At 39.2% G+C, this 24,337-nt stretch overlaps 3 protein-coding genes across 4 annotated transcripts in view; 2 read left to right on the forward strand and 1 right to left on the reverse strand.

Annotated features, from left to right (window-relative positions):
* The first annotated feature begins 306 nt into the window (after positions 1-306).
* On the forward strand, positions 307-6,246 carry LOC117295880 (ubiquinone/menaquinone biosynthesis C-methyltransferase UbiE-like). Of its 2 annotated transcripts, none has more exons than XM_033778665.1 (4): positions 307-783; positions 2,019-2,209; positions 3,327-3,449; positions 4,558-6,246. In XM_033778665.1, the coding sequence occupies exons 1-4, from the start codon at positions 587-589 to the stop codon at positions 5,136-5,138; spliced, it is 1,092 nt and encodes a 363-aa protein (XP_033634556.1). In that variant the 5' UTR covers positions 307-586; the 3' UTR covers positions 5,139-6,246. The 2 variants fall into 2 exon arrangements, with proteins under 2 accessions (XP_033634556.1, XP_033634557.1); XM_033778666.1 differs by lacking the exon at positions 307-783 and adding an exon at positions 1,754-1,828.
* An 884-nt stretch (positions 6,247-7,130) lies between these two features.
* Positions 7,131-10,807, reverse strand: LOC117296090. The gene is made up of 2 exons (XM_033778962.1): positions 10,715-10,807; positions 7,131-9,830 (listed from the first exon to the last, which is right to left on the reverse strand). Exon 2 carries the CDS (start codon positions 9,703-9,705, stop codon positions 7,819-7,821), a length of 1,887 nt encoding a protein of 628 aa, XP_033634853.1. The 5' UTR covers positions 9,706-9,830; positions 10,715-10,807; the 3' UTR covers positions 7,131-7,818.
* Positions 10,808-13,779: 2,972 nt separating this feature from the next.
* Positions 13,780-24,337, forward strand: part of LOC117295833 (microtubule-associated protein futsch-like) — a 36,490-nt gene continuing 25,932 nt past the window's right edge. Inside the window, exon 1 of the mRNA XM_033778603.1 lies at positions 13,780-13,908. The gene's annotated coding sequence lies outside the window, so the exon portion shown is untranslated. The remainder of the gene's footprint in view (positions 13,909-24,337) is intronic.

Genomic DNA, 24,337 nt, shown 5'->3' on the forward strand with positions numbered 1-24,337 from the left:
GGGAAGTTCGTGGGTGGTGGGGTAAGAATCCCACCCGAGTAATGCCTGTGATTTTTTCCCCACAGAACTCGGGAAAGTATCGGTACTGAGTTTGGGCCAAATCAGTGCTGACACACATCGGTGTTAACATAATGGGTAAAAAACAAACTGAATATTCTTTATGCGATGCAATTAACGTATATTTTGTTTCACAACTTGGGCAGGTATTTTTTAGCTCCACTTGTGGCCAACTCTGAATCCTTGCACAGAACGTGTAGGCCTACTATCTACAGGTATTTTTCAGACCTTGAGACGCCTACTAGGTTAGATCATGGTCCGGTAATAGATCAAACAGCGCTGATGCGTCGGCACACATAAAAATGGGTACACACTTTGATCGGTCTGCTCATCTGCTGGTCACATCTGTGGGCACACTACGTACAGGTGAAACATGGCAGCCTTGAGACGCCTACTAGGTTAGATCATGGTCCGGTAAAAGATCAAACAGCGCTGATGCGTCGTCGGCACACATAAAAATGGGTACACACTTTGATCGGTCTGCTCATCTGCTGGTCACATCTGTGGGCACACTACGGACAGGTGAAACATGGCAGCCACAGAGCTCCAGTGTGAAGGGGCCGACCAGGCGTTTTTAAACCGTATTTCTGATCAACTTCTGGGAGGTATAGCGGGTATTGGTATTGCCATGGGTATGGAGACGGGTTTATTTGATGTGCTGATTACCCTGGGGGAGAATCCAAACACAAGCCAGCAGATTGCAGACACGGCTGGGATGAAAGAAAGGTATTCAATTTAGTTCTTCAAGATTTGCGCCATATGGCTCATGCAAATTCTACCTCCATGCATGCCATGGTGGAAGCCCTTCTTTATTTCTATCTGTTTAAATAAATTCTCTGTTGTGTCTCCAAGTTTATACTTCTTCTTCTTCTTCTTCTTCTTATAGTATTTAGTAATAGTATAGGCCTACTGTACTACACACGCCTTACTTCTAGAAACTATAAAAAAATAAGGCTCTCCACGGGGGTCACATGTAAGTAATATCGTACTATTATGAAATGCAAAAGTAGCAGTGCTAAAGTGCAAGTGGGCAACTGGTGGCTGGCTTGGTTAACAGAGCCTAAACTATAGTTTCTAGAAAGTAGAAGTGGCGCTTGCGGCTTGGGACGATTTTTTTTTTTTTTAAGATTGTGCTTGGAATCGCATGATGAGGGGTCATATCATATGGTTTGCTGCTTGTTTCAAGTCCATGTCATCAAATGTCTTGATTTTGATTTGAGTATGTGTCAGCTACTTCGTCATTTATTTTCAATCTAGGGTTTATATTTCTATGACTCATTTCTGGACCCCACTCACTGGAGTGCTGTTGTGATGAATTTCCCTTCAAAATCCTGGTGAGAGTGCTGATTGATGTATAGCTCAGTGATGGGAAAGCTTGAAAGTGATGGGATAGCTCAGTGATGGGAAAGCTTGAAAGTAAACGTATGACCACCAGACACTAAGTCAGGCAGTCTATTAGTATAATGAGTGAATAATAGTACCTACCTCATCTTGTTTATAAACAAAATGATATTCAAGTTGACTTTGAGTCGGATAGGCCTAAATATCTTAAAATTCCGTTGAGTACATATGAAAGTTCACTGAAGGCCCTATAGATTTTCTGGTCAAGCAAAAGTTGTTTTTGTTCCACAAAGCTGAGCCCTGAAAATGTTTCTTGCTTTTTGTGTCTGTTTTTCTAATAATAATAACTGGATTTACAAAAAATGCGAACCAAGGAGAAAAGTTCACAGATCAAAGTGATGGTGACAACCAGCTACAGATTTGAGAACAGGTGAGTCTTTAGAAAATTTTTTGACAGGACAGCAGAACAGTCTGAGCGTTTTTAATGGGGACAGAAAGACAGTTCCACTAGAGGCAGCAGTGGAAAATAACTCTCTCACCGGCTAGTCTGTTTCTAGTTTCTACTCGTTTGGTTTAGATTACATTATTGATCATAGCTTCTGTTCTACTTCTTTTCACAGATATGTGAAAGAGTGGTTGGGATGCATGGCTGCTGCTGATATTATTAAGTTCGATGGGAAAACGGAAACCTACTGGCTCCCGACCAACCGATCAAACATCATGGAACTGAAAGCTGTTGCTTTAACAGCACCCACTTTGTACGGAGGATTCTTCAAAGTTGCAGAATGTTTCAGAAAGGATGGACCATCAGGTGACAAAAATTAAACCTGAATGCGTGGGTTTCTTTTGAATGCCCCCCTTGGCAAGGCACTAAGCCGAAGAAGCATATAACATGTAGTGTTTGCCTTGTCCTTCGGTGTGTGAGCGGCACACAGGCTTATGGGGGCCCCCTTGGTGGGTCTTTAGACCCCACAAGCATGGACCCTACAATATTTATTCAACCTGGACCCCACAAGGGAATACTTTAGAAAAGGGAATAACAGAACAGTAATGACAGGACCCGACAAACCTGATATGCCTGATCTGTAAGGTTGTATTTGGGTGCGTATGTTTGTGCGCGCAATATTTGCCCAAGCTAAAACTCAAGGAAGACTTGGCATATCAACTCCAAATATGGTTTGTTGGTTAATTCTTTGGACCCCCAAGAAGCCTATTGTTTTTTGGAATATCCATAGGTTGAATATCAAGGTCAGTATGGGAACAAACAAAAAATGTTTTCCGAGCAATAACTCAAGAATGAGATTAATCTCATCTGTGTGGTATTTGTGTTTGTCAACTCGCACCAGTCTTGCTGGATCATAACAATTTGCCAACCCAAAGCACCTTTCGTACTAGACAAGTTTCACTGGAATTTCACTTAGAAATTCAGTGGAACTTTTCACACTAAAGGCCAAGTCACACTGCAGCGATAACGAACACGATCACGACGCAAAGACATCGCGTTATATTGGTTGAATGAGCATGTACGTATTCTGCATGGAGCAATTCAACCAATAGAATGCCATCTCAGACTCTTTGCATCATGATTGTGTTTTTTTTTATCACTGCAGTGTGACCCAGCCCTTTAATCCTAACTTAAATTGTTAATCCTGATAAACTCGCTTCGCTTTGATAAATAGCTACCACTATGTACTTGGGAAGCGAACTACTGTGTTCATTTTTTCTTTTTTTCCCTAACAAATTTAATCAGGTGTGATCAAGCATAAAGTAGGGTTAAAAAATCTCAAGGAAGTTTAATTCCTGGGAATTGGCTCTGTAATTTGAAAATATCCCTGGAAAAAAAGTACAATTTGGTTTTGAAATGCTTTCATTTGATAAATTAATTACCTGTTGTCTTTTGTCACCTCTTCTCTTTATCTCTTATTAAGGTGTACCATATAATGCCTATCATAAGTTTGATGAGCTGATGGCTTTGACGCAAGGCCCCTTTTTTAGGGATCAGCTAGTCCAGAAGTTCATTCCATCCGTGCCCGAGTTGCACCAACAGCTAAGTAAGAAATAAAGGCTCAAATCCCCAAGATAGCAGGGATTGCTTGTAGTGTAGAAGTGTTACTAGACCAGAACTTAGTTTTCTAGACAAGAATCAAAATGAGTTAAAGGGAAGGTACACGCTTGGTAATTACTCAAAACAAATATCAACTCAAAAACTGACTTGGTAATGAGCATTGGAGAGCTGTTGATAGTATAAACCATTGTGAGAAACAGCTCCCTCTGAAAGAGCATAGATTTTGAGAAAGAGGTAATTTCTCACTAAAATAATAAAAGACTTCTAGCTAGAAGTCTTTTATTCCTATCTGAAAGCACACAAATTCGTCCAGTAAGGGTGTTGTTTTTCTCATCATTTTCTCGCAACTTAGATGACCAATTGAGCTCAAATTTTCACAGGCTTGTTATTTTATGCTTATGTTGGGATACACAAAGTGAGAAGACTGGTCTTTGACAATTACCAAAGGTGTACTTTTCCTTTAAACGGTTTAGATAAGTTACCTTTTGTCTTTTGTGTAAGTGTACATTGTTACTCAAGAGAGGGTATTATCTGATTCATGGTCAACATTTTTTCACAAAGCTATTTAAAACAAGACCGCCAGGCTTGTCTGGTCATGAGTTTACTGGCCCCGATGCTGAAATCACACGCCTTGAGCCTGCGTTCCAGTATAAATTTCGAAATCAAATTTGTGGATAATTACTTCTTTCTCGAAAACTATGTTACTTCAAAGGGAGCCAATTCTCACAATATTTATACTATCAACAGCTCCCCATTACTTGTTACCAAGTAAGGTTTTATGTTACTAATTATTTCGAGTAATTACCAGCAGTGTCCACTGCCTTTAAGCAGGTCCCAATTAATGTGCCTGAGACTTGCACAGTCTATTTCGTACAGTTGCTCGAGCAGAAAACATTGCCTAGCAACTTTCTTCTAGGTAATAACTAGCAGGATACCAGTCCCAAATGGTGCAATGGTATTTTGGCTGGTATACCCTCATTCCTGTAAGTAATTATTTTTGTAGTGCTTAGCTATATATTGTGCTCTGAAAGCAAATCTATGAAATTGGACCCTGGTAATTTAAAGTACCTTCTTAACTCTTTGTTTTATTTTAGTAACTGGACTGGAGGTGTTGGACATCGGATGTGGAGAAGGCATCTCCACTTTTGCCATGGCCAGACACTTTCCCAAGAGTAAATTTTACGGTGTGGATCTATCCCAATCGGCCCTCGCCAAAGCTCGAGATAAAGAGGATGAGATGGGTCTTACTAACGTCGAGTTCATCAATGCGGATATCACACAAATGCCCTCTGACTGGACGGACAAGTTTGACTACCTGTTCATGCATTTTGTCCTTCATGATCTCTCGTACCCCACTAAGGCTCTCCGAGAGATGCATCGGGTACTCAAGCCAGGAGGAACACTCTCAGTCGTCGAAAGCAATACTCATTCAAACCTCCAAGAAAACTTGGATATGCGAGACCGGGAGAATATTCTAATTGAATATATTTATAGTCTACTGAATTGTATGCCAACATCTCTATATCCGGGAGATGGGGCAGCAGGTTTGGGGGCAATGTGGGGTCGTGAGAAAGCTAAAGAGTCACTGGAACAGGCCAACTTCCGAGTTGTTATGGTAACTGAAGCTTATAAAGAAGGGGTACATCTAATGTGTAAGAAACCAATGACTAGCTAAACGTCTGCTAATTGGTTTGGGGTTAACTGAAATGTCCTGTTGGCCCAATTTCATAGAGCTGCTTAACAGCAAGTGTTGTGTTACATATGTAACTGCGCAGGTTTCCACTGCATAGCCCTGCTTATCGTAAGCACACAAAACGACGAGCTATTTTTCTGGTGCTTACTGTATGAAAACACTAATTGTGAACGTGCAAGCTCACCAAGCTGGTCGCCTAATGCTCTTGCTAATTTGGGAAATACACTTATACTCGGGAGAAGCATTTGTAAATATTTATGACTTGACCATTGCTGGCTGACCACCAGATGGCCATTGGCAAAATATTATGAACATTCCTAGGAATGGTGAGCAGTGGTCAAGGTTTCAATGTATCAATGTTTTATTTGACCCTGCTTGTCCACATTTGCAGTACTGATAATACACCTGTACATACTGTACATGCAAGTACTTCAGTAATGCCATCAATGTACACTCACATAAATGAATAAATTTAAATAAAAACGAATACAACTCAATTATGAAGTAATTTCACCTTTTGTCCACTCTTAGTGAAGCAGTGAGTGTTAACGATATAGCGTACCGGACTTGATCACTGGCGTTTCTAATCAACAGAGTGAGGGTTTGAGTCCAGGTGTTGAGACTTTTGTCCCTGCAAGACACTTAAAAAACAGGGGCTCAAAGGTCAGATGTAATTTTGCTATGTACTTGTCTCCAAATATTAATAGTCTTTTTGAAAGTGGAAAGACAATTTTAAAGTCTCTACTTAAACCCAAAATGGTGTAAAACATATTGAATTTTATAATCCTTCTCGTGTGAAATTTGTTGTAAAAAAATCATCCACATTTCAAACACATGGGTCTGTATTTGGTAAGGGGAATTTTCTGTACTTTCCAGTATTTCCAAGATTATTCCTTTAGAACAGCAATGAATTTGAACTTTTGACTGACAACAAATTCCTCTTTGGAATGTGCAGACCCATTTGTTTTTGACATTCCACGGATTCATGTTTCAAATTGAGCTCTGAAAGAGTTAGGTATATAAAAGAAAAGGGCATAACAAAACATTTCAATGTGAGGTAAACAAGACTTGTATTTTTTTTTTAAGCCATTATACACTTTCGGTTAAACAGTATTGTCCAAGTCCCACACTTCGTGTATCACTACTTATATATAAAATAACGAACCTGTGAAAATTTAGGTTCATTTGGTCATCGGAGTCGGGAGAAAATAACGGGAAAACCCATTCTTGTTTCCGCATGTTTCGCCGTGTCATGACATGTGTTTAAAATAAATCCGTAATTCTCGCTAACGAGAATTTATATTGTTTTAATGTTTTCTCAAAAAGTAAAGTACTTCAAGAGAAGTCTTTCACCATTACCTTCTGTAAATCCTGTAAAAAAAATTGTTTTTCTGTACCGAAAGTGTATAATGGCTTTAATCAGTATTACTTCAGATGGCAGGCAGAAATTCGCCTTTGAAATTCGCTCTTGAAGGGGCACCCCATGGGGCATTGCTTAGTTGGATGCATTAATGTGTTTTTTGTGTGTTTGCAGTCAATGTGCTAGTATGCCCTCCGGACAAGCAGGACTCGCCTGTCTTGCACTATCCTGGCTATCATTGTCTAGTAGAAAATGGTATGGGGCTACGTACATTAACACCACGTCTCAACTTGCCCCGTCGGCTACTAAAAACTCTCCAACCAACTTGTTGAAAATGCTAATGTTTCTTCTTTTTCAGCTGTGAGTAATTATTCACTTTTAAAAATGTGTTAATATATTTTTGAGTGTGTGGACGTTGACAATTCGACTGGTTGTGATCACTTCCATTAATTAAATGGTAAAAGAAACATGTATCACAATACACGAACATGCTTAAAAATCTGTTCTACTAAAACTTCCTAGAGCAAGTAAAATGCAAAGTTTACTAGCTTAAGCCCAAGGTCCGAAGAGGTTTTTGCACAGTACAGGAAGATGATAAGGTTGACTCCATGTTAAAAAAGAAATGTGTTTATTACTACTGGCACTTCACATACATGTAAACATCAACAAAATGAAGATCAATTTGAATGGACACTTTACCTTCAGATTAGGCTCATTTGAGCGTTTGTCATAAAATTATTATTTTTGGAAAATAATTTCAAATTTGAGTTATAAATATTCACAACAGTCGCAAATAATCTCAGAATTGTGTGGTTTACGATTTCCTTCTTAAACTAACACGGTCTGTACTCTGTGCAGTAAAAGATATTGTTCTACACGATGGCAGACCCCGTTAGTTCATGAAGTCTCAGGGAAAACCACACAATTCCAGGGATAATATGTGTAAATTTGATTCACACAAATTCCAGGGATAATATGTGTAAATTTGATCAATTCTACTTCTTTCCAACCATATTTTATGACAAACACTTTTCAAGCTCAAATGCCCAGTCTGAAGGCACCGTGTCCCTCTAGGCCTGGTTCATACTTAAAGTAAAAGCAAAGCGAATTTTTGCACTGCAAACAATCAGTCGTGCTATTTTCTAATTAGGCCTTCATTGTAAAAAAAATTCACTTTGCTTGCGTGAAAAACGAATCCAGGCTGCTAGACGAACATGCTGGAGACCCAAAACAGGATAAATTTTCAAGTAATTCTTATAAATTACCACAAATGAAAACTTTAGTTGAGACAAATTGGTGATGTTACTTGTGAGAGGAAAACAACCGAAAAATTGAAGTGTACCATCGCTTGTTTGGGGATGAAGAAGATGGCATACTGTGACTTTCCATTATACTACAAGTAGGTGAGCTGGATTGAGAATCAAAACTCACACTAGAAGTTAATGAAGATCTACATGTAGAACGAAATACCCTGAAAAGACTGTCTTTAAATTTATCACTGATATCGTTAGAATGAATACAACATTTAGACATCAGTGCGTCAGGCACTTGGCATCGTTCTATCCCTAAACAAATGGGTATTATTAAGTTTGTACTCCCCCTTTCTATTGAGTGTGTTAAACTCAAATTCATCACATATTTGAAGTACTCGTCGTCAATTGACTTGGGTGTGAGAAGTAACAAAATCTTCTCAGTATTCTTGATGGCTTTCACAAGCTCATCGCTCTTAAATGTTCCTGGCGTGTCGTCTCTGCCATTTTTGAATCCTCGAAGATGTTTGTCTTCTAAGAGGTGAAAGATGCAATCGGCTTTATCTGCATCGTCATCATGGGAAAAAATAACGAAATTGTACAATTGACATTGGTCGTTAGTTTCTTTGCTACACGATAAAGGAACCTGACATTGGTCATTAGTTTCTTTGCTGTACGATGTAGGGACCTGACATTGGTCATTAGTTTCTTTGCTGTATGATGTAGGGACCTGACATTGGTCATTAGTTTCTTTGGTACTTGATGCAGGGACCTGATGTTGGTCATTAGTTTCTTTGCTACTCAATGCAGAGCCCCCACATTGGTCATTAGTTTCTTTACTACTCGTTGCAGAGATCCGACACTGGCCACTAGTCTCAGACCTCTGACACTGTTTTTTACTTGCTGTGCTGCTCATTGCAGAGCTCTGACATTGGTCATTAGTTTCCTCACTACTAAATAAAGAGGAGCCCTGACATTGGTCATTAGTTTCCTCACTACTAAATAAAGAGGAGCCCTGACATTGGTCATTAGTTTCTTTATTACTCAATGCAGAGCCCTGATACTGGTCATTAGTTTCTTTACTACCCAATAGGCCCTGGTCATTAGTGTCTGCACTGCTTTTACCAGCACAGCCATGATTTGTTGGTAGTTCACCAATATTATTGGCTTTGCATGATTTCTCTGTGTTAAATTGTTGCTGAGTACCCGATAAGAATGGATGGGATTGGTCTGACAAGATAGTTAACTGTTCTAAGTTATCACTTGTCAGTGAAGCACTGTTTACAGGCTCTTCCATCTCTTCAACCTTAATTTGAACTGAACACCCACGATTTTCCATGCAGGAGGTTCCATGACTGTCTGCTGACTGAGACAGACCAACCTCTCGGCTGGCGAAGGAAAATTCTGACAGCTCCAACTGAATTGACTTCTCCGACTCTTCAAGTTGCCCCATCTGATTCTGGGTTTCTCTGCTTAGTGTAACTGTTCCACAGGCTGACGACAAAGGCAAAACTGATTGAGAGGTAAGTTGGTGGCTCGAGCATACTGTATAACTTGACTGTGGCAGTAACTCTTGTGATACGTTGTCGACGCTATTCGGGGTACTTGTAAGTTCTCCACAGTCCGATGACAGTGACATGGGGCAGTCCAAAGTACCGCCATAGCTTGAAGAGGAACAAATAATTGACCCCGAATTCAGATGACTGTGCGTAGTTGACATGCACTCCTTATCATCGGCAGATGATTTGAAAACTGACCTTTTTTCTGTTAATGATGGGGAAGCAGCCTGAGCCAGCCTGGGATCCAACTGATGGTTTGGATGTGAAAACGATGACATCTCTAAAGCCAGATGGGCATTTGAATACAAAGCAGTTCTGATGCCATTCAACTCGTCTACAAGTAATCTTCTTGTCCAGTTGCTATGTTTACAGCTTGCCATATCGCCCAGAAATCTTCTGGTGCCATTGTGAAGAATCCCTCAGATGTCTCCAAGGTCTGAAGCTGATCATGACTGTAGTTCCTCTATGCAGAGGTAATGCGGCGCTTCAGTACTGCACACCTTTCCTGGATACATGCAAAAAATATATATAACAATTAGGTCAGTGGTTCATTAACTTATTAAAAGTAGATTGAATTGAACCTAGGCCTATTAAACAAGTAGTTGTTTTACTTTATAACCAAGTGACACAGGTAAAACTTAAACTGCAGTGCATAAAAATTCAGTGTAATTATATAGAGTATTGCCATTGTAGGGCAAGGACCAACACAAATGTTAAGACAATTTCTGACAAATCGACACAGGTTGCTTTTGACAAACCTTCACAGTTTTGCCTACAAACTGAGAATAGAAGAGTTCTGTTTTTTTTCACTTACTTGTTTGAAAATGAAAGCTCAGACTGTGCACACTTTAATTTCACATGCATCCTAGCAAATGCAAACGAAAGTGTTAACATGGGTTGTTGAACGTGAACGGACCAGCCACCCTACACTACATCATAACAATACATGAACCAACCGTACACCAGACATTACTATTTTTGTTGATTGTCTATTTTTGGACAGGACAGGAGTGAGCCTGAGAGTGGTGTCCCCAAAATAGAGCTCATCAGCCCAAAACACACTGTCACTAAACAGTATCTCTAGTGCAGTGGTGGCGGCGGCGAAACAAACCAGACATTTTGTGTCTTGGGATGGGCATGGGATTTGTGAGAGTCATGACTGAGTCATGACGTGTTTTTTGGTGTGTTTTTTTTTGGGGGGGGGGGGGGGGCCGGGAAAAGTTTCCGTATGGCGCCACCACTTTTTCATTCGAAATAAAATAATATAGTATCTAATTTACCTGATTGATATATCCCTTTTTGTAAAAATGAGTGAAAAAGTGGTGGCGCCATACGGAAAGTTATCCCTAATGTTAATACTAATAGATAAGATAAGGATGATATTCTTACATTAAACATGTCATGATGAACACCCATGGAATGGTAGAAATGGTTACCCGCTAGAGCTCCACTGTCCGTATAATCAGCTTGGATCGTTATGGGAATTTACCGGTGCATACTCGGTTGGTTGTCATCGCACATTGCACAATGCATGACCTTGTTGTTTTATTGGTGGCGTAGGCCAATGGAGGGCGCTCGCACAAAAATTCACACGATGATCAACGGACAACAAAAACTCATGGACTTTTGAACGATGATGCGGGTCACGAGGTCCCGCTTCAGCCCGGGGAAATTATTACCAACAAATATAGCTGAACATAATTTATGTGCGTGTATTCTTGCACTTTGGGTATAATAATAGGCTTTTGGACCTAACAACGAATTTGTATGAGCTTCTTATACTCGTATAAACCTGTCGGATAAGACGTGCAACCTGGAGCGCCAAAGTTTCTGCAGGAGGCCCTCCAGCATAGCACCACACAATGCACCATAGATCTTATGAGCAATAATTATTAGCCTAAAAAATAATAAATTGAAAGTATCATCCAGTATAACATCATTATTAATTATGTCTAATTATTATTTGTTTACCCTTGTCACTGCACTCAGATTTCAGGCATTATCATCGACCCACGCTTGAGCTAGACTTGATTCAAGTCCCATTCTCGTGTGAGAGGTCCCTATAGCTATTACCTCAACTTACTATGAAACACGCGCTCGCCGTCAAAATGTGGTCCCGAGAACAGTAGTTTTCTAGGGGATGGCACGGGATTGGGACTTGAGTCAAGTCTACGCTTGATCCCGCGCCCATTCCATGCATTTTGCCTACCATACTTGCAGGCCTACTTGGGTATGATTATTGGTTGAGGATTTTGGGCAAGTTAATAAGGAAAACTACCAATAAACTGCAAATAAAAGTAAAATTGCTCCCCCCCCCTCCCCTCCGTTGATGCATCCCAATCTAGTCATAAACCCCGAAAGTTACCCGCACTGGTGGTAGGATATCAGTGATTCGTACAGCACAAGCTTCACGGTGATTGATTTTTCCTGTTCTACTAAGGTTTTTTTTTCCACAAACGAAACCGGACTGACTTAACTGACATACACGCCGCAGGCCCTGTACATCAATATTTCAGAATTAACGATGAATTTAGAAGAAAGTACAACAATTATTTCGGAAACTATGTTTTTTGGAAAAGTTTTTCTACACCAAATAGGCAGACGCTTTATTAAAGGACGAAAAAAACCACGTGCAGATTAATGAGAATGCAAAGTAACTTTGTTTCCGTAGAATATTTATATAGGCCTAAAAATTAAGTGCTGTGCACAGAGAGGCGCCGCGCTTAACCAGTCATGCCCAGTGCCTGCCTCCTCATCTCTCATTACCCGGTGTTTGGTCAACATTCCCCTCCAGTGCTGTTCCCCTCATACAGATTATGCCTACTTTTAAAAAAAACCTACACTTTATACACACGCGCGTACCTGGCCGAGACAACAATGGAAACAATGTCATGAACTATATGGTCCCCTTAATCCATTGAAGAGTATTAGGCCTAGTTGAGGGCGGCCGATTTTCTACCTTCCGCATAATTTTTTTTTATATAGATAATTAATTATCATGCTGTCATCACCATCTTGGTTCCCTGATCCCTGTTTCCATAACAGTAATGAATACTAACATTCGTTGCGTAAACATGGCACCAGACTAATATTTCGTCCAGCCTCAGTTTGGTTACAATGAGTTGGAATGGAGTAAAGTCAAGATGGCTACACCGTGGTAAAGGTCCATTGTACAGTTTTTCCCATTGAGAAGACTCCCGAAGAAAGTTCAGAAAATCTACTCAGCGGTAGCGACAAGAACACAATCTACCTGGCAGCAAACGTAACCGGCAAAACAATGTATGGGATGTCGGACACTTCGTAATTTTGCCAGTGCTTACATGGACATGTCGTACCTTCCAGACACTTCGTACATACATGTAGGCCTATATCGAAAGTCACTTCGTACCCTCGGCCCAGGCGAGTCACACCTTCATTATGTGCATTCCAAGTTAATGTTCGTTGAGATACAAAATTAGACTTCGTCGTTTTTGTGTAATTATGTGAGTGTCCCTTTTAACGTGAAACTAATATTTTGTTCATAAGCCATGTCCGCCAACAACAACATTTTCCGCCCATAACTTTTTTTTAAAGTTAAACAATCACACAGTCGTCCTTTCTCACAACAAAACAATAATAATAGATGCCTAATGGTTTGATTTGCTTTCATCAACTGATCACAAAAGCACAAAATAATCACAATGATGCAGAAATCACAGTGTCTTGTGATAAGGTAGGCATACGAAGTGTCCAAAGTGACTACAGACTACTATGCAAAAATTACGAAGTGTCCAGGGTACGAAGTGTCGTGATACCTGTCATTGTAGGCGCCTACCATACACAATAAAACTTTAGACCAATAATATTGAACCAGCTTGTTGTAGAGGCATTAACTGCACTGGACATGAACGAGCAACGGAGAGATGCTGCTATTTCATAAAACACTATTAAGCAACTTTCTCATGCATCTGAAGGCCCACACATGTGCAACTTCTTATTTCTTGCAACTTCGGTAACCAATCAAGCCAAAAATATGTTCACACATGAGAATGCATGTTGGGATCATAAGAAACTAGGCATAATTATCTGTCTGACAAAAAATTGCAACTGTCAGTGCCTCCAAAATTAATATTGTAATAATTCAGTAAACAAGTTTGATTGTCGATTGTCGTGAATAAACAACTTAGTGCAAACTTTTCTACTGCTGAGCATCAATTTCTATTGGTTGAATGAATCAAATCAGTCGAATTAAATAAGTTTATGACAAAATACTGGGAAGTTCTCAAGATAAGAAGAGGCAAAAGTGTGGGTGTGTACGTGTGTGCGACCTTCCCAACTAAACTGGCCCCCATGCCACCAACCAGTTTGAATTTTGACATACATGTACATACATCGAACAGCCAGATCATGACTTGTGAACTAAAGAGCTAGTACAAGTCTATTAATCTATCGAACGGTGACGAAATCCAGTCAGAGTGACGTCATCACACAATATGGCCGTCTCTGACTTGTAAAAATGAAGTCTCCGAGGAACGCTTCCGGAATCTTGAAATACTTGTTTACTGTGACAAATCACGAGCTCTAAAACACCGATTGAATTGAAGGTAAGTTATGTGTCCCTTCAGCCTGCTTGTTGCGGACGAAAATGGCTATATTCAGTGGTTAACATTTAACGTTTAGAATTAGAGTGTCTGCTGCGCGCTGCGCCCATGTTGAGCTGGGCATCAATGTTCAATACACAAAATGTCAGTCACGTCAAACTTCAGATATAATTCATGTTGTCTCATTTTGTATTGTCGAGTCTTTCTTTTCATGTTTAAAAAGTGAAAACAGTGTATATTTGGCACCATATATTATTAAATTTTAAGCCCGAGCACTTTCCTTTCGTTTTTGGTTTTGTTTCGGGGGTTGGTCCTGCTGGATTTTGTTGGATTGTTGGAGGGGTGTGTGTTTGTGTGTGAGGAGGAGGTGAACGAGTCGTTGATGCAGAATTGCAAATGTACGGTATCATGATTTTTGTACAAACTGTACCTTGCTTTATCAACAGTGTAACCTCATGTAAATGTCAATGCATTGTGATTTTGACATGAATTTGATGTCACAACTCTATTTTCGTTGCGATATTCGCGATGTAAGACTCAGTCAGAGAGTTAAAATAAAACTTAAAGCACAACCACAACAACTCAACTGCCTGCTGCTGCGAATTATTTGTTGCAAATTTGTGACGTCAACATTCGTATTGCATTCGCAGGAAGTACGAACCGAGCTGTAGTCTCAGTCATTAATAATTAATGTTATTACACGAACTTCAAGAGTAGCAGGATAACAAATGCACACCCATCCATCTCCACCATAGGAAAAAAGCAGATCCACCCTTCTGTCCTGTTGTACTGTGATTTTGGTCATGGATGGAGAGCTTTTGTCGCATTATGCGCTACAAATGTGGAGCAACTCAATGAATTTCATGTCAAAACTGAAGCAAAAAATGTTGATTACTGTACATTGTTACAAGCGTTAGTCTGTGAACTACATGTAATAAACAATGTACCATGGAGCAATATTATAATTTAGTTTGTTGCTCCATCCATCGTAACTAAAGTTACATTAAGTTAAGGTATAGAATATTCATAAAGCTTAATTTTATAAAGTGAGGGTGCCGATATTGTTCTTTGGCTGGTGATGACATAAACTTGCAAAGAATATTGTGGAGTGTGTACAAAGTATTCACAATAACATCGTAATAAAGGTTTATCACAATTCAGAACCACAATGCATCATGGGAAGGGCCAGGCAGAGGGGGCATTCGACGATGCGGTGTACATGTATGTTGTCGTGCACAACGTACGTGCGCATGTATGACCTATCTCTGTGTGGGTTCAACAGCGCCCTCTTTTGATATTTTGCTATTTGTGTTATTTAAAGGCTATTGGTAATTGCTCAAAATAATTATTAGCATAAAACCTTACTTGGTGACAATTAATGGGGAGAGGTTGATGGTATAAAACGATGTGAGAAACGGCTCCCTCTGAAGTGACATAGTTTTAGAGAAAGAAGTAATTTTCCACGGATTTGATTTCGAGACCTCACGTTTAGAATTTGAGGTCTCGAAACCAACGATCTAAACGCACACAACTTAGTGTGACAAGGGTGTTTTGTTCTTTCGTTATTATCTCGCAACTTCGACGACCAATTGAGCTCAAATTTGCACCTAAGGTTTGTTATGTTATAAAATGCATATGTTGAGATACACCGTACACCAAGTGAGAAGACTGGTCTTTGGCAATTAGGTCAATAGTGTACCTAGCCTTTAACTTTGTTTACGAAGTCAGTAGGCCTACAGAAAGCTATATTGTGTTTTAACTTTCCTTTAAATATTCTTTTAAAATGAATGTGAATTCAAGAACAAATTATAATTCTGAAAACTTTTTAAATGAATACCAATTTTTGCAATGGTACAGCTGACCTTTATACCCTAAACGTTGTAGGCCCTACGCAATGGAGGATTCCAACCTGGGTTATTCTCGTCTACATGATTTGGCCTGATTTTTGTAAACTTTGTATTTTGGTGATGATAATTAGTTTGAATGAAGTCAGAGTAAAAGGGTTTCTGAGTTACATGCACACAATCATTTGTTGATAAATGGTTTAAGTGGACACAAGTGTTACATGTACTAAATATCAATATAAACCACAACGCCAATATAGGGCTAGTGAGCTCAGTTGGTAGAGCGCCGGCACGTTAATCCGGAGGTCGTTGGTTCGAATCCCACTCTAGTCAATTCTTTGTTCAACCCCAAAAATTATGTACTAAATATGTCAAAGACTTGAGATTTGGTAGTACATGTACCATGTACATGAAGAGACGTTTTGTAGATGTTCTTGGCAACGCAACAATGAGTAGGGCTGCTCATATCCTTAATTTGTTGTCAATTTGTGGGTGTTTTTGTTTGTGACAGCTTTAACAAAAAACGACAGACTGTCCTTTTCAGTATTGAAATAACGTGCATAATTTATTTATCGTTTTATTAAAGACTTCTCAATGTAAAAGAAGTACGGAGTTAGTGACACTAAAACTACTGGCTTCGGGCCTGTGGTCCAGTGTCAAATTTGAGCCCTGATGTAGGTAATGAACAACTCATCGGTCTGTGCCCCCTTGCTTGATACTCGGAAATCAATTGCTTTTATTGAGGATTTCCTGACAATCCGGCTGGAGTAATTGGATACATCAAAATGGAGAAAGAACACTTTACATAGACATTTGATGCACTGCAGTTGTAGTTCAGTTCTGTAATACCTCGGACCATTGGATGGTTAGACTGCAGGACTTGCAATCACAAGGTTGTGGGTTCTAATCCTCCCAATGTACACTATACTTATTTATGTATCGTACATTTGAACTGTTGTTCACGAGGTAGCCAGTCCAAAAAGGGCAGTACAATGAACGTCAGATGTTTTAAAAAAAGTAAAATCAAAGCAATGTGACAAATTTGTACATGATAACTGGTTTGGCATGCTCTGTTTTAAAAAATTCATTTTATATTGTACACTTATGAGAATTGTTTATAAAAATAGATGAACAAGTGTGTACAGTATACATCCAGTCTGTACTACACATGTATGTACAATGCGATGTTTGTACTACATGTACATGTACATGTACTACGTACTTGTACTACGTACTTAGGGAATAATTAACTTGAAATTTGATCATCTGATTTGTATTAATTTATTGTCGAGAATATTCTTGTCCCTAAGACTCGAGTCATGCGTTTAATTAAAATAACTCATCTCCAACTACAGGTCGTTATGATACTTAATGAACTGACCTCATTAATTTATGTGTAATGGAGCTTGAAGCCCCACTCCCCCACACACCCGTTTTTTGTACATTGTGTTTGTATTTTTGCTGTGCAGTTTTTTCCAGATCATTGAACTTGATATAAGAAGAATGATATGGACATGTACATGTACTACATTAATCAAGCATGCACTGGTTAAATGTAGGGGTGGAAATCCACTATTGATCAGCTTGACCACTTGGTGTGGTACATGTACATGTACATGTAGGTCAAACCATAGAGAAAAAACCACTGTGGTCCTTTCTCTATGGTCAAACTGTTGACTGAAACAGAACTGTCTTTACAAGGACCAGAACTTATGTTACATACTGTACATAAGCAATAGGGGTGGGTGAGGTTGGCGAGACGAGGTTTTGTTTAGCTGCATGAAATGTTTCTCAGATTGATCATTTTAAATCCCCAACTGCATGCCAAAATTGTGTTTCTGAGTAGCTCGTCTGATACATTTTGTGCACCATTATTTGCTATGCTGTCTGTGCAAGGGATATCGTGCACTAAATATGTTACAACCAATCTGTGGCAAATGCCGTGGGTGCCCCAAGGCTGTCTGTGTTGTGGCTTGCCATGGCCTTTGTAAAGTTACAATACAATGTTTTCCCGGGAACTAGAATTAACCATGAAGTAAAATTGCCTGAGCTCTTCAAGAAAGAAAAAAAAAACCCATCTCAGTCAAAGCCCTGATACCATGGATACAGCAAATGTCAACTTTTGAATCCAGAAATGTTCTACTCTTTTGGCAATCAAAAGTAGTTTTGTCAAAGTTTTAGCCAGTGGTAATCTTGTTAAATTCATTTTTAGTGAATATTATAATATTTGTTTTGAGTGAAGATACTGTGCAGCATGACCCAAAGGACATTTCAGTACATGATCACATTCATACGGCATCGTCCAAAGGTTGATACATGTACATGTAGCTTCATGTGTACAGCTTAGTCTTATCATTGATCAGCTTAAGAGCGGAGCAAAGACTGCCTGTCCATCTACAGGGTACATGACAGTGGAGGTCTGCAACTTACTGATTGCAGATAAAGTCAATTCATCATGTAAATCTGGCAAACAGCAGTAAAAACAAATTCAAGATTTAGCCTAGATGTTGCGGTACCAGTGCATGTTCATTTCCCTGCACATGTTGAACAATTTGTCAAAGCAAACACACATATTCCTCGCATGTTTGCAGTCAGAAGTAAATTTAACTGACCCCCCCTTCCCCCTCCAATGTACTACGAGGAGGGAGGAGGGGGGGGGGGCTGGGTAATTTTATTTTATTAACAGGCCACAGGCCCAATTCATGGTGGCAACAGTTGCCCACTACGCAAGCTGCCTTGGTGTCCCTTCAGATGTTCCACTACAAATTTCCATTTCAATCATCATTAAGGGAGGGGGTGGGGGGGGGGGAGGCACTACTACAGACAATTTTCCCGGCCCTACAGCAGCATGTGTACAATAAATCCTTACCGTTGTTACTGACCTGTAAAATTACCTTTTAATTTGTATTTTCTCTAGGGTTAAAAACTTTATGGATTGAATGTCATTGTTTTTTAAAATTGTTACATGTAAGCGTTCAGGAGCTTGTTTTACGAATGGCACGATCATAATTTGAAGTCTGCTGTTTTAAACCATGGTTTGATTGTCTAAAGTGTAGGGCCTAGGATGCATGACATGTACATGTATGAGCCAGGAGGGTTTTCTAGCCAGCTTAGGTTAGATGCTACACACTACATTGTGTGCATGTGTGGCTGACTGATTCCATTTTGCGGATTATGATTTATTGGCGCCCACTGACTTTGACTCTTATGGAAAATGTACGTGTTTAAATAATTTAATTAATTCAAGTACATTGGAAGTGCATTCAGATACAATTTAGAAGTTAACGCTTTAGAGTGGCCTCACTCAATCCTCGCATTCAATAAACAAAGGCCACAGAGGCCATTGCCTCTGATGTTTTGAGTGTTGCCCGTACTCTTTGCTATTGTGCCCTCTAAAAGTTTTCCATAGACATTCAGATGTTCTTTGATGGAAGTGCCCCTTGAAAAATGAAAAGAACCTTGCCCTCTCAATGATGAAAATTTCCAGGCCTGTTCACTAGCTTTTGTACCTGTGTGTATGAACACAGATGCAGGAATGATGTTTATAGACCTTATCTTGGTTCTGCCATCTTGACTTTTCCCCATTGGTTTCAATGTTACCAAACCTAGGCTGGAAGAACAAAATAGTCTGGTTACTATTTTCAAAATGATTATTAGCGTTCATTATTGTTATTCGATACGTGGAACATGACCAAGATGGAGGCAGCATGATAAAGGTGTATGGAATTGAATTGATGTTAATTGAATGGGAGACTTTATGGGACGATAGAGGGCAGCAGACTTACCGGGTAAATCCATTGTTCTCAGAATTATGCGCATGTTCAGAACTACGTAAACAATGGAAACTTACCCGGTATGTCTGCTGCCACCTAGCGTTGGAAAGTCTCCTATTGAATTGAAATTGTACAATGTACATGATTACAGCGATGCAGATCTGATTACTTGTACACTGTATGAAGTTTTTCCTTGTTGAGGCCCAGTGCACTTGCTGTACATGCTTGTATGTTCGTCTTTACACCAGCATTTTACCTTAATACCATGTGGTCTGCTGCCCAAATGACAGCTAAAACACGAGAGGACCATAACATTCTATTTAAGGATTTTTTCTTAATGCCATGATCAAGTTAACAGTCCATATCAACAATTGTAGAATTCGATATTGAGCTTACGTACATTGTGGTTACATGCACCAGTGATTGTGAGTTTAATTTTGTGTGTACACACAAAATTGACAAATAGATTCCAATTCCAACATATTTAATTTAACACATTGCAAGTCCTTTACTAAGCTTTACATTAGGATTACTGTCGGCCCATCAAATATGTGGAGACCCATCACAACAAGCCTTGACATTAGTTGGTCTCTAGACAAAACCCCCTCAGTCAGACTGGAGCCATCATCAACAGAACCCCCCCCCCCCATGATCATTTGTAACTACATATTACCATATAATTATTACACAGCAGGCCTAAGTCTGAACATTGAATTTGCCTGTTCATCAATGGCCGCACTGTCAGACTGGAGCCATCATCAACAGAACCCCCCCCCCCCCATGATCATTTGTAACTACATATTACCATATAATTATTACACAGCAGGCCTAAGTCTGAACATTGAATTTGCCTGTTCATCAATGGCCGCACTGTGCGACACAGAAAACATGACTACTGAAATCATAAGGCCAAGTAAATAAATAATATGTTTCTCGGCTGCACCTGCTACGATTTTGGGTTTTGCACAATTTTCTTTTTTTTTTAAACAAAATAAAATATCTGAAATCAATCGGAGATAAAATTTATCGGAGTTAAATACAATATAAGCTTAAATCGGAGTCAAAATGGCCGCACAAGTAGGCCTACATGTCCATGCCAACTGTATACGGAAATTGAGGACAATTCAAAAATCATATTATTGTAAAAAAAAAAAAACAATGGTGTGCAAATTCCACATTTTCTGAAATATCTCTGACGATTAGTTCATTTGTTTCTAACCATTTCCAAAAACTATTTTTGAATATTTGTGTTTGTGAACATTGCTTCCTACAGACTTTGGCTGTCTGTTTTTAGTTTGCATTATGGCTTTCCATATTTTTCCAACATCGTATGTTGCAACGGTCATCTTAAACATGGTGGCCAGCTTGAAAAAAAAAAAAAACCCAATTATTGATAAAAGGTCTGGACGAGCAACATGTTGCTTATTTTATTTGGCCTAATGAGCTACAGTATGGTCTACAGTATCGATTTACTGGAGTTTGTGGCATCTTGACTATGAAACGAGAATTTTAGCATTGATGTCTTATACAAGCCGCATTCTCTGCTCAGAGGGGTAGTGTACGAGCGTCCAAATGTTTTAAGGCAGTGGACACTATTGGTAATTACTGAAAATAATTATTAGCATAAAATCTTTCTTGGTGACGAGTAATGGGGAGAGGTTGATGGTATAAAACATTGTGACAAACGGCTCCCTCTGAAGTGCCGTAGTTTTCGAGAAAGGAGTAATTTTTCATGAATTTTATTTCGAAACCTCAGATTTAGAACTTGAGGTCTAAAATCAACCATCTAAACGCACACAACTGTGACAAAGGTGTTTTTCTTTCATATATTATCTTTCATATAAGTTCGAAGACCGATTGAGCTCAAATTTTCACAGGTTTGTTATGTTATGCTTATATGTTGAGATACACTAACTGTGAAGGCTAGTCTTTGCAATTACCAATAGTGTCCACTGCCGTAAAGATGCAGCTTCTGCTCCAATGTTGAATTTGTTTTTTTGGGGGGGGGGGAGTGACACTTGGAATAGTAAGGGTAGCAGACCTGATACCTCGAGGAGGCGTAAGGGTGATTGCCTCCATGCCCCCCTGATCATTGCCTTGGTGCCCTTGATATGCTTCAGAGGACGTTTACAGTTTTCTTGTGCCCTGAGGAGGAGAAAATGCCAGGAGGAGAAAATGCCAGGAGGAGAAAATGCCTTGTTGCCCTTGCCCTTTCAAAACTGAAGCTTACACCTGTTCAAGCCTGGGCCCAATTTCATAATCTGCTGCAGCTTTTAAAAGCAGAAAATAATTATTTCCTAAACAATTTCCTGCTTAGCAGGAACGAGCAGGATACCGGCCACAAATCTTAGTTTGGCTTCTTGTAACCTTTTAATCTTGTGAGTAGTAATCATGTTGTTGTGCTTAGCTACTTTTTGTGCTAAAAGCAGCTCAAAGAAAATTGGGCCCTTTGGTAGTGAAGATGTTTGTTTGAATGTGGACGAGTTATACTCTGTGTAATTTAATTGAGACGATCAGAAAGTGTGTGTGTATGGACTATATGGCTTGGCCATATTCAAACTTTGGACTCGTTCAAGTGCGGGATTGCATTTTTCTTCACACATTTCAAGTAATGCACTTGGGATCCCAAGGTTCGGAGAATGTACGCACAGAGACTTCGTGGTCCATGTGATTACAGCGTATTCACGTACGTGTAATGTAATAACCTTGGCTTTTGTCACACCATGTCGTACAAATGTATGTAATGTAGAGCTGTTGAAGGATAAATTAATTTTCCAAGCAGAATTAAGTTCAAGTTTGTACTGGCATTGGCAGGTAGCCAGAAAATACTGTGTTGCTTTTAGGTGACTGTTAAAAAAATTTGTTGAGGGAGGGATTCGAACCCCTGCGGGGAGATCCCAACAGAATTAACTTTGACGCGTTAGACCACTCGGCTATCTCAACAAGTCATAATTTTCTAGTTAAATAATTGTTCTATATAATTTTTTTTATATCATCAGAGCATGGTTGTTTCCATAATTGAGCAGAGAGGGGGTGTGAGAAAACATGTGATGATTATTAAATTATTATTATGTAGGCCTACCATTTTCTGTCTTAAAATGTATTGTCATAAAGTGCTCATCCAGCTGTTTTTTATGCATTTTCATTCTTAAAAATTGAGGTTTTTTTTCATGTAGAAATTGTAATATCTGTACCGACATTTGAGTGTAACTGTAAACCTGTCTGAATCCTTTACTTGATTTAAGGAGATTACTAAATCAATTAACATAAATGAAGACATAATTCTCTGCAAATAAGACATGCATGTAGTGCATGCACATCAACCTCTCATGATCGTTAGACAAAACCGTCCAAACAGCCCCTCGGCTGATAACCATGGTCGCAACCGGGTCACTATATCCCAGAAACGAGGAGACGGGCAACATGAGAGGGGCCGTGGCGAAGACAGACTGAATTGGTTCAGTGTGAATAACGAACTATGAGTCAGCGAATGGTTGAAACAAGAGATAATGTATGTACACATGAACCATGTATTTTCTTAAGTACTACATTACAATGTTATACAATATTCAGCAATACATTGTTATTGTACCATGTATCAGCATACACTGTACCCTGTCAGTGTTTTTATGCAAGAGATTGTTGATAGCAAGTCATAAATGTGACTGGTTTAAAGTTTGATGAAGTCCACAAGACCCACAGGGGCTGGCTTATAAAGCTCAAAGAAGAAAAGTTATTCAGAACAATAATTTGTTATTTTAAATGTAATATTTTGCTAGTTGTGTTCCACAGTGATAAGCATTGCAGTCCTGTCATGCCTGTCAGTAATTTTTAATATTAGAGATTCTTGATAGCAAGTCAAGAATATGTGGGGCATGTGTAGCGTGTGAATGGTTTAAAGTTTGATGAAGTTGCCCTTCAAAACATTGTAAGAAACAGCTCCCTCTGGTGTGACGTAGTTTTCAAGAAAGAAGTAATTTTCCATGAATTTGATTTCGAGACCTCAAGTTTAGAATTTGAGGTCTCAAAATCAAGCATCAGACATGTCAGAAGGCACACAACTTCGTGTGACAAGGCTGTTTTAGTTTTCAAGAAAGAAGTAATTTTCCACGAATTTGATTTCGAGACCTCAAGTTTAGAATTTGAGGTCTCAAAATCAAGCATCAGACATGTCAGAAGGCACACAACTTCGTGTGACAAGGCTGTTTTTTCTTTCATTATTATCTCGCAAATTCGACGACCGATTGAGCTAAAATTTTCACTGGTTTGTTATTTTATGCATTGTTGAGATACCCCAACTGTGAAGACTAGTCTTTGACAATTACCAATAGTGTCCACTGTCTTTAAAGAGAGAATCCTGCATAAATGAAAACATGCATTTTACATGTACCTTGTTTTCTTTTAACCAACATCGTTTTTATGCACTTATTCGTACTGCAATACAAAATTACAGTCCCTTTGGCTGCAATCCTGGGACTGCTGCAAGGCCATTTTACTGCATATATTTCGGATTTGCAAGTTTGGGTCCCGCAAAATATTCACAAATTGTGCAGCGTGCGTTATCAGTGATCAGATCAGGCCAGTTTGGGCACAAACAGAACTCTGCTTTAAATCTAAAGATTTAAATGCTAAGTGTTTTTTTTCTCAATGTAAAACCGGTTGTACACAAGGTTGCATTGTGACAGTAGAATAAATGCAAAACACATGTACTTTTGAAATACCATTCACTCAATAAAAACATATTTTTTAATGTTTGGGGCCAAAACCCTGACATAGCATCTTTAATCATCTGATTAACAGGTAGTTTTCATCATT

This window comes from Asterias rubens, chromosome 10 (assembly GCF_902459465.1).
Source record: "Asterias rubens chromosome 10, eAstRub1.3, whole genome shotgun sequence".
NCBI lineage: Eukaryota > Metazoa > Echinodermata > Asteroidea > Forcipulatida > Asteriidae > Asterias > Asterias rubens.